Genomic DNA, 15,813 nt, shown 5'->3' with positions numbered 1-15,813 from the left:
TATTTCAAGTTCATAAATTTGCCAGTATATTGCAGAAGATCATAGGACTTAAATTAAATAGGTGATCATTGAATCCAATAAAGAATGATCAACAAAGACTAGTGATACTCCTAATATCCAAAGGAAAACATTACTTAATGAATTTTCCAGAAAGTATATCTTCAACAGGTTGAACAATGGTTAAGATTTACAACAATATTTAATTGCTTAAGCTTAAAATCAGAGTTTCCATTGCAAGGGTACTGCTTCATATTTCCTTACAGACATGGAAATTACCTTTTACAGCATAAAAAGGTTTTCCTCCTCCTCCTCACAAAAGCACACCCCTTTAAGTCCAAGAGGAAAAGAGTCTATGCAGCCACATTAGAAGAAAAAAAAGCAGTTACCAGCAAAGAGGTCTTCTCTATCATCATCTGTCATGACTTCTGCTGGCTTTGGACCATTAGAGTTTGTGCTGAGGTCTTCTGCAGGAAGACTTGCTGGCTCTGAAGGACTTGACTGTTAAAAAAAAAAAAAAGTGAAATAGCAGAGAACCAGTTGTCACATATCAGTATATAAGTATTGCAATAAACATTCTTTCATTGCAAAGAAACAAAGCAAAATGTACAGAAAGGAAGCCCAGTCAGTTATTTCCATTTCCTACTCCTAGTGGGATAACAATGAACAAAGGATACAAACTAGTCAGCAGCTCTTTTCATTTCTGTCAGGAAAAAAAAAACCAAACATTTCCTCAAGTTTAATTTACATGAAAAACTGCTACAGAAATATCTAGAATAAGTTTGTTAGCATTCTGAATGTAGTTTGATTATGAAGGTCCTTTTGGAAAGGCTTATATTTAGATTTTGTTTAGTAATTTTTTCTATGTAGAAAAAAAGTCTCCAAGCACTCCATACCAGTTTTTCAGAGATTAAGAGAACAAGTTAACTCCATTCAAACAATACACAGCTGCTTGCAGCCATAAGAAATTTCAAAGTTTCATTTATTTTTACTGTTCATAATATACATGAAATTTATATTTTGTTGGAACAAAGTTAGGTGAGTTAACAAAATCTCCTCTTATAAAACAAATGCTAACACTGAAGCTATTTGGAAGAATTATTAGCAATCTTACAGCTTTTCCACCGCTTAGCTTAGCCAAATTATAGGTAAAAACAGAACAGCATGTCTTCTGTGAGGTGCAAAAAGAATGAAAACAAGAAAAAAAAAAAAAGGAAAAAAAAAAAAAGGAGGGAGGCAAGAACAGAAATTAATCACACAAAAAGCAAGGGGAAAGCTCCAAGATTAAAACAGTTAGGAACCCTCTCAAAGCACCATGACCTTCACATAAATTGGCTTTGGACCTCACTGTCGCCTGCCATGCTCTCCTCTCTAGTTAATCAGCACACAAACATACGATCAGGATTAAGTCAGCTCTGTTTTTATTTTAATAGAGCTGCCATTGCCATTTAGAAACAGCTACTTCATGAATATTATAGGACTACGACACCACTACAACAACACTCAAATACTTAAGTTTAATTAGACCCACACCATGACATAATCATTCTTCTCTGGACTAAGGTGCCCTGTTCAAACTCAATCTTCATGATCTCTTCCTTCCAAATTTGCTAGAAATTCACAAGAGCAGGGTTCTTTCCTAAGCACTCTAGTTGATTAAAAGTCAAAAAAAGCTTTGTCTTCAAAGTTTCTCTTTAAGCAATGAGGCTTCCCTTTGCTACTTAACTACTTTCTTCCAAATAAACTGACTACAAAAACAAAGCAGCACAACAGAACTGTTAACCAAACCACTCAATACAGAGAAAGTGCATTTCTTTGCCAGTTTTTCCAGCTATAGAAGTTTTCAATAACTATTTTTAATAATTAAGATGAAGACTTTTCATTGTTAGACTGTGTTTTAGGCATTAATTCTATCACATCTCTTGGGGGTTTAATTCTAGAGCATATCAATAAAGACATTATTTATGTTTTATTGCAGTTTTTCTGAAAGTACAAAACAAGTCTCCAATAATACACACTGTACCACACACAGATGTATAGAAGTCTATTAAAGTAGTTCTTGACAACTGCAGGTTCACAAATCACATCATTTGTTATTCCTTCACAGTATCTTTCCACAGATATTTTTTTGTAGCATTGCACAGATTATCTATAAAAAGAAAAAAATAAACAAAACTTTTTATGCTACTTCAGAGAAGGCAAGTGTCTTTAAAAAACAGATTTAAGAGCCTCTTTACTTACTGACCTTTTTAAGAACAGGCAACAGTCAGAGCAAAACAAAGAAATACGCACTGACCCTATTACTGTAAAGATCAGGGACAGGAAACTTCAGGAAAAGAGGAACACAAACAATTTTCTTTTTAAATTGATAACTCTGTACAGGGAGAACAAAGTTTTTCCATAAGAGACTAGCACAGGTGAAACACGGCCACAACTTAGAAAAAAGTTCCTACTTTAATGAACACATGAGCATTTTTCAGAACTAGGAAGTATTTACACATTCAGTTGTAGTGGGGTTTTTTTATTAGACTCCTAACATAAAAAGCAAGAGTGGTTTATAGATGTATTCACCACACATTTTTAGATCTTTCCAACTCTTGATTTCTCTGAACAGTTGCAGGTGTGATACTTGGAGAAAGACTTTTCCGTGGGGTTTTTTTTTGACAGGAGAAAGACTTCAGGGGAACGAACAAGTCCACGCGGGGCTGAGGGCCCCGGAGGGCCCCTGGCGAGGCGACTCTCCCCACCAAAAGGCAAGGGCCAAGGAGCCGCCACTCCCAGAGGAGAGGAGAGGAGAGCGGCGAGGGCCGCAGCTTGAGGCCGAGATGGGGGTGGGAAGGGACCCCCGGTAGTCAGGGAGGGCCCGATGGGTGCCGGCACCGTCACACTCCACCGCAGGGGTCTGGGCAACGGCTGGGCCCCGCAGTAATAGACTGCACCAGGGAAGGAGAGAGGGCTCTGCAGGGCGGGCGGGCTCTCACCTCCAAGGTGGACACTGGGCTAGCAAAGACGTTCTTGCCATCCTCCAGCACCTCGAAGTCGGCGGGCCGTATATCCGCCAATAGCGAAGACTCTCTCTCCGCCGCCATCTTCCCCTCCAGCCTGGGTCACTAGCCCCAGCTCTCACGTGACACCCCGACCCTCGCCTCCTCGCGCCACGTGATTGGAAGAGCTAGGAAGGGAGGCGGGGGAAAAAGGGGTAGAACGCGCGCCTGCCTTGCTGCAGCTTGTTTTTTTCCTGCTGCTGTAGGCTAGTATAGCTGTGGTTGGACTGGGGTGGTGCCAGCCTCTCGCATTGTCGGGGTCGTGTGTGTCCGCCCCCTCCCCCGCGGTCCCTCCTCGTGGGGCAAAACAGGAACGGAGAACTAGAGGGAGAGGGTTGCGAGTGCCCGTGCCCGTGCCCGTGCCCGTGCCCGCTGAAGGCTGCCTGCCTGCCTGCCTGCCTGCCCTTGGGCCCGCGGGCTCCGTCGCGGGGGATTGCGCGCCCGCGGAGCAACCTTTCGATCTTGCCCGGGGCGTGCTCTGTGGAAGCACAGGGGTGGCTGTGTACCTGCCTAGGCCTGGCTGGGATTGACTTGCCCGGTATGAGCAAACCTGTAGATATAAATTCCTCCATCAGTTGGGTTACATCGTTAATAGTACATCACTGCACGCAACTCCCCCGGCTTTTGGTTTCCCTCCCCTTCCTATGAAAGGAGACAGCTGTAGGTGCACCATGTTAGGGCATCTAGATAAGTTGAGAAGCTGGATGTTTGCTGGTAGCTGTGATTTGAAATTGTTACTGTGATAAAATAGTTTAATAAGGCTGGTCATTTTTGTTTAAATCCAACAAAGTCTTCCTTCTCATAAAATGCAAAGTCTGTGTCCCAAAATATTTGTATTTTAGGAATCTCATCCATATATGTGTATATGGTTGTTATTGTCACAAAAAATTTGAAACTGGCCCATGCCAACCGAGGAGAGAGGCTAGGACACAAAGTATAGAATTACAAGAGTAATTCTTTTATTCATGTGCATGAGGTGTCCCATTCAAATTGGGGCACCCTTGAATGCGGTTTTACACATGGCCCTTATATGTTTCAAGCATTCAGGTACAACATGATTTGACCAATCACTACTTAACACACACACTGCTGTTTTGCAAAGCAACTATAATTCTATGGCATCATCATCCATCTGCTTCTTTCTTGATCTAGACATCCCTGGAGTCGGACTTGCTACAGTTACTTATCTGTGATGCCAGATAATGGGAGGGTTTCACAGAGGTGTTAGAGGAGCTAGGGTGCTGGCGTTATCTCTCGGTAGTCCAGGGGTATCCTTTATTCTTCAGGGTGGGGGCTGTCCTCCTCCTTACAATGAGCTGGGGTCCTTTAGTCATGCTTACTTAAACATGACTGTGCAGTATAAAATATAAACTATATATATCTCTCTCTCTTAAGAAAGTTCATACAATTCCATACTATAAAGACTAATTGGTACAATAGTTAGGGAATGATATTTTCCTAACATTATCCTGAGTAATCTCATTTCTTTCAACAGAACTCAAATGGATAAAGCACAGCTGCTTACATGGTTTAAGATAAGATCTTTCTCAGGGAGCGAGGATTAGAAGTATTATGTCCTGTTCTTGCAGACCAGTCATTTAACCAAGTGCAGTAGTATTCACAATCACTAAAGCAGTATTTCTCATGTAAATAAAGTATTTGCAGGCCATCTCCCTATATTACTATTTCTAAATTGCTTTTCTTTTTCTCCCTGTGACTTAGCTCACAAATTCCTAAATTCTTCCAAAAAGTCAGATGTCAATAGTGTCTAGATAGTAAGCATTAGCTAATATACCGATACTTCATTTGAACCGTTATTGTTGTTTCTGTTATACTGAAGACAAGTTTTTAAAAGTATCTTTTGAGTTTCAATTTGGTCAAAGTACAGCATTCATCCACTCAGCACTTTGTGAGGACTTTGTTAATATTTGCTGTATTAAAGTTAATTTCTAAACTTTGTCCAATGGAGAATAGGAAGAATGAGTCTTGTTCTACAGACTGCAAGCTCTTTGGGGCAAAGGCTGCATCTCTCCAGCATTTGCAAAGTGCCTAATAAAGACTAAAAGGAAAGAATACAGTCATACATACCGTTTTCTTTCAGCCTCTTTCCAATCACATCATGAGAAAGTCATAAATATATAAATCTGTGTCATCTTGAAACCATGGAAATGTCATGCATAATTTTATCTGTACTGCTCAAGCTTGAGATGTAAGAAGTTGTTGTGGAGAGTTCTCTCCTTGGAGATTCTGACTGCTGAATTTAGAAAGAATGTCCCTCATTCCTGCTGACATCTGAGGAAGTTTCAGGCCTCATTTCTTGGCAGGAGGTCATTGAGTGAGACCTTACAAATCTGCCACTCACTAAATTTGTGTTTTGGAACTCCAAATTACCAATTGCAAATAATAAAGAAGTTTTCAAATAAAAGAGATTTATGACATTGGAAGTTCTAACAAAAGGGACAATATCTCTTCTTAGACTAATAAATGTAGATGGAAAAGGAACAGGCAAGCTTTTGGGTATTTCATCAGGTCTGAAAAAGTTGTCCACTACTCTAGTAAAAGACGTATCTTGAGACCAACCTAGCTACAATAATACTGTTACTGTAAGATCTAATAGCTTGCTTCTCATTTATCAGATTTGATAGTATTTTTAAGTCTCTTGGGAATGGGACATTTTCCAGCATATCCATCTTTCCTTTTTCTTCACAAAATAAAAATAGTAGTGACGCTTAGGTTGTGTAGATATGAGATGAATTATACTCTATTCACATTTTTACTCTATTCTTAAACTCAACCCATTGCTCTTTATTATATCTCTAAATAATTTTCAGAGTTCTTTTTAAGATGTAAAAATGTAGACTAAGAAACTGAAATGATCTATTCCAAATACACAAACATTTTTCATCCAGAAGCATAGTTCTCTGGCCTCTATGTTTTTTGTGGATGGCACTATCGTTACATCCTTATTGCCTTTCTAATTTTTTGTAGTATTCCTGTTTTGCTATTCTGTTTCTGGAAGCTTCTCAAATAATTGGCACGTACACATTTTATCTAGAAATTATGATTCAACCACTTTGGGAATAATTGTGTACTCTTTGACATTAAACCATTAAGATATCTCATCATAATTTTAGTTGCTGTGATTAGGAAGATCAACTAGTTTTTTGACTTCATCAAGATTAACACACATCTCTAATGTTCATATGGCTAGACTGTAAATCGACTCTCTGAAATACCTTTAAGTAGTCATCTATCACACCGAGTATGCTACAGAAGCAGAATAAAGTAAAAAGCTGTGAAAGGCAAGGCGCTAACTGCAATATGACTTGCTTAGAAGAATGAACACTACCTGAGACTATGAGCTTTTACCTCAGGGTCGATGTGACCTGAAGACCTAACCTAAGCCAGCTCTCACTGGCTGAGAACACCCCATACCAACGATAAAACGATAGAAGTTTTACCCTTCAATTAAACCAGACATATCACCATGGCCAAAACTGCAATCGACCAGAAGCCAGGATAACCCCCCCGACACCTGCACGGGACATTGGTTTAGAACAATGAAGATGAAAACACACCACTGACCATACGTCCACACCACCTGCACGGGACAAGTACATACAGATTATGCGAGCAATAGCAACTGATTAGCCCACCCCTTAACATGAACAATTTGATTGGTCTACACAACTGTATTGTAACATATATAAACACTGGTTTCCTTTTTATTGGGGTCCTCCATGCCTGGGGCACTGTTGCAGGAGAATTATTGAGACGAGTCATTGTTGTGGGGTTAACCAAAAGGTTTTATTAAACAATGGTTAAACGAGCAGTAGGGGGAACTCCACACCGGAGCAGGTACACCCCTGAAGGGACTGCAGCCTGTGGAGGAACCCATGCCGGAGCAGAGGAAACGAGTAAAAGGAAAGAGCAGCGGAAGATAAGAGTAAGGAACAAGGAGTGGCAGAAAGAAACCACTGTGTCCTGACCCCAACCTCCTGCACCACCTGTGGCCTCACTGTGAAGGGACTGAGTGTAAGATGCGCTGATAACAAGGGAAGTAGAGACTATGAAGGGGGGACGAGAGGTGTCTGGACTGAAGTTGAGCCTGGGAAAGGGGGAAGAAAAGTGTTTTCCTTAAGTGTTTGTCTTCCTTTTTTGCCCAATACCCAAATCAGTAATTCAATGTTTTAAATTAAGTTAAATTCCTCAAGTCGAGTCTGTTTTGCCCACAACAGCCAAAAGGCGTCCATACAGGAAACTTACTGCTCCAGTTGCTATTGGGCAGAGTAGAAGGGCTGATCTTACTTCTAACCCTGATGAACGGACTTCTGGTTTGCAGTTACAAAAATCAAGTAAAGTTCAAAGGGAGGGTCCCCTCTACACATCATGCAACTGATGCTACGTGGAATAAGTGGGCCGCACTAATCACACAACGGGCTCGAATACAAAAACCCCAACTGCCCAGGAATCCTGGAAGAGGTCACGGACTGGCCAGAAGGCCAAAACTTCAGTGTCACCTGAGGAGGTGACTTGTGCTGAAGAGGCCCCACTGTATCATAAGCTACCAGAAAATGAGAAGCAATATTTCCTGTTCACTGATGGGTCCTGTCGCCTTGTGGGAAAGCATCAGAGGTGGAAAGCTGCTGTATGGAGTCCTATAAGACAAGTTGCAGAAACTGCTGAAGGAGAAGGGGAATCGAGCCAGTTTGCAGAGGTGAAAGCCATCCAGCTGGCTTTAGATATTGCTGAACGAGAAAAATGGCCAGTACTTTATCTTTATACTAACTCATGGATGGTGGCAAATGCCCTGTGGGGGTGGTTGCAGCAATGGAAGCAGAACAACTGGCAGTGCAGAGGTAAACCCATCTAGGCTGCCGCATTGTGGCAAGATATTTCTGCCTGGGTAGAGAACCTGGTTGTAAAAGTACGTCACGTAGATGCTCACGTACCCAAGAGTCGGGCCCCTGAAGAACACCAAAACAACCAGCAGGTGGACCAGGCTGCTAAGATTGAAGTGGCTCAGGTGGATCTGGACTGGCAACATGAGGGTGAATTATTTATAGCTCAGTGAGCCCATGACGCCTCAGGCCATCAAGGAAGAGATGCAACATACAGATGGGCTCATGATCGAGGGGTGGACTTGACCATGGACGCTATTGCACAGGTTATCCATGATTGCGAAATGCGCTGTAATCAAACAAGCCAAGCGGCTAAAGCTTCTTTGGTATGGAGGACGATGGTTGAAATATAAATATGGGGAGGCCTGGCAGATTGATTATATCACACTCCCACGAACCTGCCACAGCAAGCACCATGTGCTTACAATGGTGGAAGCGACCACTGGATGGTTGGAAACATACCCTGTGATCCATGCCACAACCCGGAACACCATCCTGGGCCTTGAAAAGCAAGTTTTATGGTAATACAGCACCCCTGAAAGAATTGAGTCAGACAACGGGACTCATTTCTGAAACAACCTCATAGACACCTGGGCCAAGGAGCACGTCATTAACTGGGTCTATCACATCCCCTGTCATGTACCAGCCTCTGGGAAAATCGAACGATACAATGGACTGCTAAAGACTACTGTCCTGGTTTCGGCTGGGATAGGGTTAAATTTCTTCCTAGTGCTTTGTTTTGGATTTAGTATGAGGAGAATGTTGATAACACACTGATGTTTTCAGTTGTTGCTAAGTGCCCTCCTAGTCCAAGGACAGCTCCCATGCCTACTAACTGAGCTAGGTACACAAGATGGGAGGGAACATAATCAGGACAGCCAGTCCAGCTGGCTAATGGGGTATTCCATACCATGTGACGTCATGCTCAGTATATGAAGGGTAGACGTGATCCAGGAAGTACCGATCGCTACTTGGTTATCAGTCAGCGCGGGTGGTGAGCAATTGCATTGTGCATCACTCATTTTGTATATTTTATCATTATCATTATTATTTTCCCTTTTTCTGTTCTATTAAACTGTCTTTATCTCAACCCACGAGTTTTTCTCACTCTTACCCTTCCAATTCTCTCCCCGTCCCGCTGAGGGTGTGGGGGGAGTGAGTGAGCGGCTGCGTGGTATTTGGCTGCCTGCCAGGTTAAACCACGACAGTCCTTTTTGGCGCCCAACGTGGGGCTCGAAGGGTTGAGATAACGATAGATCTGACCAAAGAGTGTTAAGGCAAAATTGTTATAAGCATCCATTATATTGATTGGTCACGATGTTGATTAATTGGCTCTCAAAGCTGTGGGGCTGGCTCTCAATGTTGGGTCATGTAATACCTTGCTTGCAGTATATGTTCCCTTTTGTGCTGTTTATCATTATTCGGATCTGGGCCAAGATTATCATTTTGCTGCTGTTTTATGAGGTGATAAAATCATTGGTCATAAGTCTAATCTGGTATCTCTACTCGGCACTGCCATCATCTCTGTACCTCGGGAACCACCTCTTAGAAACTATTAGTAATTGCACTTATTTCTCCTCGGAGAATGAATTTAAGGGGGAGACGGGATGGGACACTTTCTCCCACTTGTTCATCTTCCCTTCCATATCTTCAGAAACTCCATTTTCTTCTATTCTCTTCATGATGATGTCCAAAATATTCCATGAGAATTTTGAATATACTTGGGATGTTCAAACAAGCATGTTCATATTGCTATGTCTCCTGAATGTGGTTGAGGTCTTGTTTAGGGTTAAACAATTATTCAGGAATACTGTCCAGAGATCAACCCTCAGGAACAAGAAAAGAGGGAGGGCAAACGGCGGTGCCTTGTCGGGGCGGATCCCGGGGGCGGCGGGCAGAGGGAGATCAACCCCGGCAACAGACACGGTGGCTGCTCAAACGCCCACGACAGGCACTGCAGCTACTTCAACCCCCACGACAACCCCTGTGGCTACTCAAACCCCGGCAACAGTCACGGCAGTTACTCCAACCCCCGTCAAAGGCACTGCAGCCACTCAAACCCCAGCAACAGGTACTACAGCTGAACCAGAGGACCAACCCTTGCTGGTATCCGTTGCCCTTGTACAGAAGAAGAAATCTTGGAAGCGGAAGTCAGGTCGTTTAGAAAGGCATGATGGAAGAGCAGGGCCATCACGAGGCGGGGAGGAGGAAGAGGAAGAACTCATAAACGAGATGGAAACCACTTGATCGCGATCCCTGAGTGAGCTGCGAGATATGCGGAAAGATTTCAGCCGTCGTCCAGGCGAGCATATTGTTACCTGACTGCTCCGATGCTGGGATAATGGGGCCAGTAGCCTGGAATTAGAGGGGAAGGAAGCCAAACAGCTGGGATCCCTTGCTAGGGAAGGGGGCATTGACAGAGTAATTGGACAAGGGGCACAGGTCCTCAGCCTCTGGAGGCGACTGCTGTCAAATGGACCACCATGTAGAGAGCTATCCAGTACCTGAGAGAATTAGGCGTGCTGGAGGTGGTTTATAGTGACCTGGCCAATGACCAAATGCCCAAAAATCCAGATGAAGTCCAGTGCATGCGATCCACATGGCGGAAATTAGTAGGGAGTGCACCAGCGTCGTATGCCAGTGCGTTGGCAGTACTGTCCTGGGCAGAGGAAGAAGCACCAACGGTGGATGTCGTGGTTGGCAGACTCTGGGATTTTGAAGAAACTGTCTCCGCCTCCCTTGTCTCAGCTGTGGAGAAACTGTCCCGGGCGTTCCAGCAATTCAAAGAGGCTATGTCCTATTCTCCACCTGTATGGACCAGTATCTTAGCCATTAGGAGTCAGCGTCCTACTGCTCAAGAGAGAGGGTATAGAAGATACACACCACAGGGCACCCTGTGGTTTTACCTGCGTAACCACGGAGAGGACATGAGGCAGTGGGATGGAAAACCTACCTTGATCCTAGAGGCACGGGTATGTGAGTTGCAAGGAAAAACAATGACACAAGGGGGTTCTCCCAGGAAAAATGCTGCTCCAGTTTTCAGGAAAAACCTGTCTCACAACGGTCCAGTTTCCAGTGAACAGTTCCCCAGACAGAGTAGAAGGGCTGATCTTACTTTGGATTGTAATGAAGGAATTCCTGACTCACGTTTGCAAGAAGTGAAAAACTGATACTATGACCAGGACTAGAGGGGCCCTGCCTCCAGCCAGGTGGAGGAAAGGGACAACCGGGTTTACTGGACTGTGTGGATTCGATGGCCTGGCACATCAGACCCACAGGAGTATAAGGCTCTAGTAGACACTGGTGCACAGTGTACCCTGATGCCATCAAGCTATAAAGGGGCAGAACCCATCTGTATTTCTGGAGTGACAGGGGGATCCCAAGAGTTAACTGTATTGGAGGCCGAAGTGAGCCTAACCGGGAACGAGTGGCAGAAGCACCCCATTGTGACTGGCCCAGAGGCTCCGTGCATCCTTGGCATAGACTACCTCAGGAGAGGGTATTTCAAGGACCCAAAAGGGTACCGGTGGGCTTTTGGTATAGCTGCCCTGGAGACGGAGGAAATTAAACAGCTGTCCACCTTGCCCGGTCTCTCGGAGGACCCTTCTGTTGTGGGGTTGCTGAGGGTTGAAGAACAACAGGTACCAATCGCTATCCCAACGGTGCATCGGCGACAATATCCTACCAACCGAGATTCCCTGATCCCCATCCATGAGCTGATTCGTCGATTGGAGAGCCAAGGAGTGATCAGCAAGACTCGCTCACCCTTTAACAGTCCCATATGGCCAGTGCGAAAGTCCAATGGAGAGTGGAGACTAACAGTAGACTACCGTGGCCTGAACGAAGTCACGCCGCCACTGAGTGCTGCCGTGCCGGACATGCTAGAACTCCAATACGAACTGGAGTCAAAGGCACCCAAGTGGTATGCCACAAATGATATCGCTAATGCCTTCTTCTCCATCCCTTTGGCGGCAGAGTGCAGGCCACAGTTTGCTTTCACTTGGAGGGGCGTCCAGTACACCTGGAACCGACTGCCCCAGGGGTGGAAACACAGCCCTACCATTTGCCATGGACTGATCCACACCGCACTGGAACAGGGTGAGGCTCCAGAACACCTGCAGTACATTGATGACATCATTGTGTGGGGCAACAGAGCAGAAGAACTATTTGAGAAAGGGAAGAAAATAATTCAAATCCTTCTGAAATCTGGTTTTGCCATAAAACAAAGTAAGGTCAAGGGACCTGCACAGGAGATCCAGTTTTTAGGAATAAAATGGCAAGACGGACGTCGTCAGATCCCAATGGATGTGATCAACAAAATAACAGCCACGTCCCCACCAACTAGCAAAAAAGAAGCACAAGCTTTCTCAGGCGTTGTGGGCTTTTGGAGAATGCATATTCCAGATTACAGTCAGATCGTAAGCCCTCTCTATCACGTGACCAGGAAGAAGAACGACTTCAAATGGGGCCCTGAGCAACAACAAGCCTTTGAACAAATTAAACAGGAGATAGTTCATGCAGTAGCCCTTGGGCCAGTCCGTGCAGGACAAGATGTAAAGAATGTGCTCTACACCGCAGCCGGGGAGAATGGCCCTACCTGGAGCCTCTGGCAGAAAGCACCAGGGGAGACTCGAGGTCGACCCTTAGGGTTCTGGAGTCGGGGATACAGAGGATCCAAGGCCCGCTACACTCCAACTGAGAAGGAAATATTGGCAGCATATGAAGGGATTAGAGCTGCTTCGGAAGTGGTTGGTACTGAAGCACAGCTCCTCCTGGCACCCCGACTGCCGGTGCTGGGCTGGATGTTCAAAGGGAGGGTCCCCTCTACACATCATGCAACCGATGCTACGTGGAGTAAGTGGGTCGCACTGATCACACAACGGGCCCGAATAGGAAGCCCCAGTCGCCCAGGAATCTTGGAAGTGATCACGATCTGGCCAGAAGGCAAAGATTTCGGAATATCCCCAGAGGAGGAAATGACGCGTGCTGAAGAGGCCCCACTGTATAATAAAGTGCCAGAAAACGAGAAGCAATATGCCCTGTTCACTGATGGGTCCTGTCGCCTTGTGGGAAAGCATCGGAGATGGAAAACTGCTGTATGGAGTCCTATACGCCAGGTCGCAGAAACTGCTGAAGGAGAAGGTGAGTCGAGCCAGTTTGCAGAGGTGAAAGCCATCCAGCTGGCCTTGGACATTGCTGAACGAGAAAAATGGCCAGTACTCTATCTCTATACTGACTCATGGATGGTGGCAAATGCCCTGTGGGGGTGGTTGCAGCAGTGGAAGCAGAACAACTGGCAGCGCAGAGGTAAACCCATCTGGGCTGCCGCATTGTGGCAAGATATTGCTGCCCGGGTAGAGAACCTCGTTGTAAAAGTACGTCACGTAGATGCTCACGTACCCAAGAGTCGGGCCACTGAAGAACACCAAAACAACCAGCAGGTGGACCAGGCTGCTAAGATTGAAGTGGCTCAGGTGGATCTGGACTGGCAACATAAGGGTGAATTATTTATAGCTCAGTGGGCCCATGACGCCTCAGGCCATCAAGGAAGAGACGCAACACATAGATGGGCTCGTGATCAAGGGGTGGACTTGACCATGGATGCTATTGCACAGGTTATCCATGAATGTGAAACATGCACTGCAATCAAGCAAGCCAAGCGAGTAAAGCCTCTTTGGTATGGAGGACGATGGTTGAAGTATAAATATGGGGAGGCCTGGCAGATTGATTATATCACACTCCCACAAACACGGCACGGCAAGCGCTATGTGCTCACCATGGTGGAAGCAACCACCGGATGGCTGGAAACATACCCTGTGCCCCATGCCACTGCCCGGAACACCATCCTGGGCCTTGAAAAGCAAGTCCTATGGCGACATGGCACCCCAGAAAGAATTGCGTCAGACAACGGGACTCATTTCCGAAACACCCTCATAGACACCTGGGCCAAAGAGCACGGCATTGAGTGGGTCTATCACATCCCCTGTCATGCACCAGTCTCCGGGAAAATGGAATGATACAATGGACTGCTTAAGACTACGCTGAGGGCAATGGGTGGTGGGACATTCAAGCATTGGGACACACATTTAGCAAAAGCCACCTGGTTAGTCAACACCAGGGGATCTTTCAATCGAGCTGGCCCTGCCCAATCAAAACCCTTACGTACTGTAGACGGGGATAAAGTCCCCGTCGTGCATATGAGAAATATGCTGGGGGAGACAGTCTGGGTTACTCCTGCCTCTGGCAAGGGAAAACCCATCCATGGGATTCCTTTTGCTCAGGGACCTGGGTGCACTTGGTGGGTGATGCGAAAGGATGGGCAAGTCCGGTGTGTACCTCAAGGGGATTTGATTTTGGGTGAAAATAGCCAATGAGCTGAATTTTATGATGTCAATTTTTATATGATATTGTATATCGTCGTTATTTCTATGGTTGCTATCAATGGTATAGCAGTGAAAATCACCCAGATTAATGAAGAATGAACTAACTCCGATGAAAACGAGCCAAGTGCAACGATGATAGAACCGGACGAGCGCAGCAGTACCGAAATGAGAACTGACTTCAGGATGCAACAGCCCAACACCACACACCATCTCTCCTGCCCTGAAAGACTGTTATGACAGATGGAGCCCAAAGTCATGGACTAAATGAACTCAATGGACATTTTAGAGGGATAGTCCATAGACTAAAGGAATGATATCTGTGTGTGCAAATATATATATGTATATATAAAAAGAAAGATAGTGGTGATTAATTGAAATGTATCGAAAAGTTTGACACCTAAGCACGACATAAATGGTATAGAATAAGGGGTGGATACCGTCCTGGTTTCGGCTGGGATAGGGTTAAATTTCTTCCTAGTGCTGTGTTTTGGATTTAGTATGAGAAAAATGTTGATAACACACTGATGTTTTCAGTTGTTGCTAAGTACCCTCCTAGTCAAGGATATTCAGCTTAAAAAAAAAAGTGTTGGGAGGGAGCATAGCCAGGACAGGTGGCTGTCGTGGTTTAACCCTAGCCAGCAAATAAACCCCACGCAGCCGCTCGCTCACCCCCCACCTCCGGCAGGATGTGGGAGTGAATCGGGACGTCACAAGTAGGAAAACTCACGGGTTGATATCAAAACAGTTTAATAATTGAAATAAAACAAAGAAGAACAGTAATAACAACGAGAACAACAACAATAACAGAATATACAAAGCAGGCAATGCACAATGCAACTGCTCACCGACCGCCGACCATGTGTCGCGAATGGTGGACGAGCCCCCCCGCACCCCTGGTTTTTATACTGAGCATGATGTCACATGGTATAGAACACCCCATTGGCCAGCTGGGTCAACCACCCCGGCTAGGCTCCCCCCACAGCTTCCCCTGCATGTGGCAGGGCATGGGAGGCTGAAAAGAGAAACCAGAAGTCTCCCTGGTGCAAGCACCACCCAGCAACAACCAAAGCATCAATGGGCCATCAATGCTCCTCTCATACCAAACCCGAAACACAGCACACCCCCCAAGCTACTGGGAAGAAAGTTAACTCTGTCCCAGCCGGAACCAGGACACTGGCCCAGCTGGCCAACGGGGTATTCCATGCCATGTGACGTCATGCTCAGTATATGAATGGTAGGCGTGATCCAGGAAGTAGTGATCGCTACTTGGTTATCGGTCAGCGCAGGTGGTGAGCGATTGCATTATGCATCACTCTGTATATTCTATTATTATTATTATTGTCATTATTATTATTTCTGTTCTATTAAACTGTCTTTATCTCAATCCATTAATTTTACTTTTTTTTTTCCCACTGGGGGGCGGGGGGGAGTGAGCGAGCGGCTGTGTGGTGTTTAGCTGCCTGCCGGGTTAAACCACGACAATGTCAC

At 45.2% G+C, this 15,813-nt stretch overlaps 1 protein-coding gene across 4 annotated transcripts in view; it reads right to left on the bottom strand.

Moving 5' to 3' along the window:
* The window catches only part of LOC142074829 (sorting nexin-2-like), a 69,888-nt gene extending 66,760 nt beyond the window's left edge, over positions 1–3,128 (bottom strand). For 2 of the 4 annotated variants that reach the window (XR_012670721.1, XM_075135721.1), the window contains exons 1-2: positions 2,979–3,128; positions 387–498 (exon numbers count right to left, since the gene is read on the bottom strand). Coding sequence is in view for 2 of the 4 variants with exons in the window: in XM_075135721.1 (XP_074991822.1) it covers positions 387–498; positions 2,979–3,086 (220 nt within the window). In the remaining 2 variants the exon portion in view is untranslated. Of the gene's footprint in view, positions 1–276; positions 348–386; positions 499–2,020; positions 2,097–2,978 lie in introns of those variants that run through there. The other 2 variants (XM_075135722.1, XM_075135723.1) reach the window with 2 other exon arrangements.
* Between the last annotated feature and the right edge of the window lie 12,685 nt (positions 3,129–15,813).

This window comes from Calonectris borealis, chromosome W, assembly GCF_964195595.1.
Source record: "Calonectris borealis chromosome W, bCalBor7.hap1.2, whole genome shotgun sequence".
Lineage (NCBI taxonomy): Eukaryota > Metazoa > Chordata > Aves > Procellariiformes > Procellariidae > Calonectris > Calonectris borealis.
This window is presented reverse-complemented; position numbering and strand designations above follow the sequence as displayed.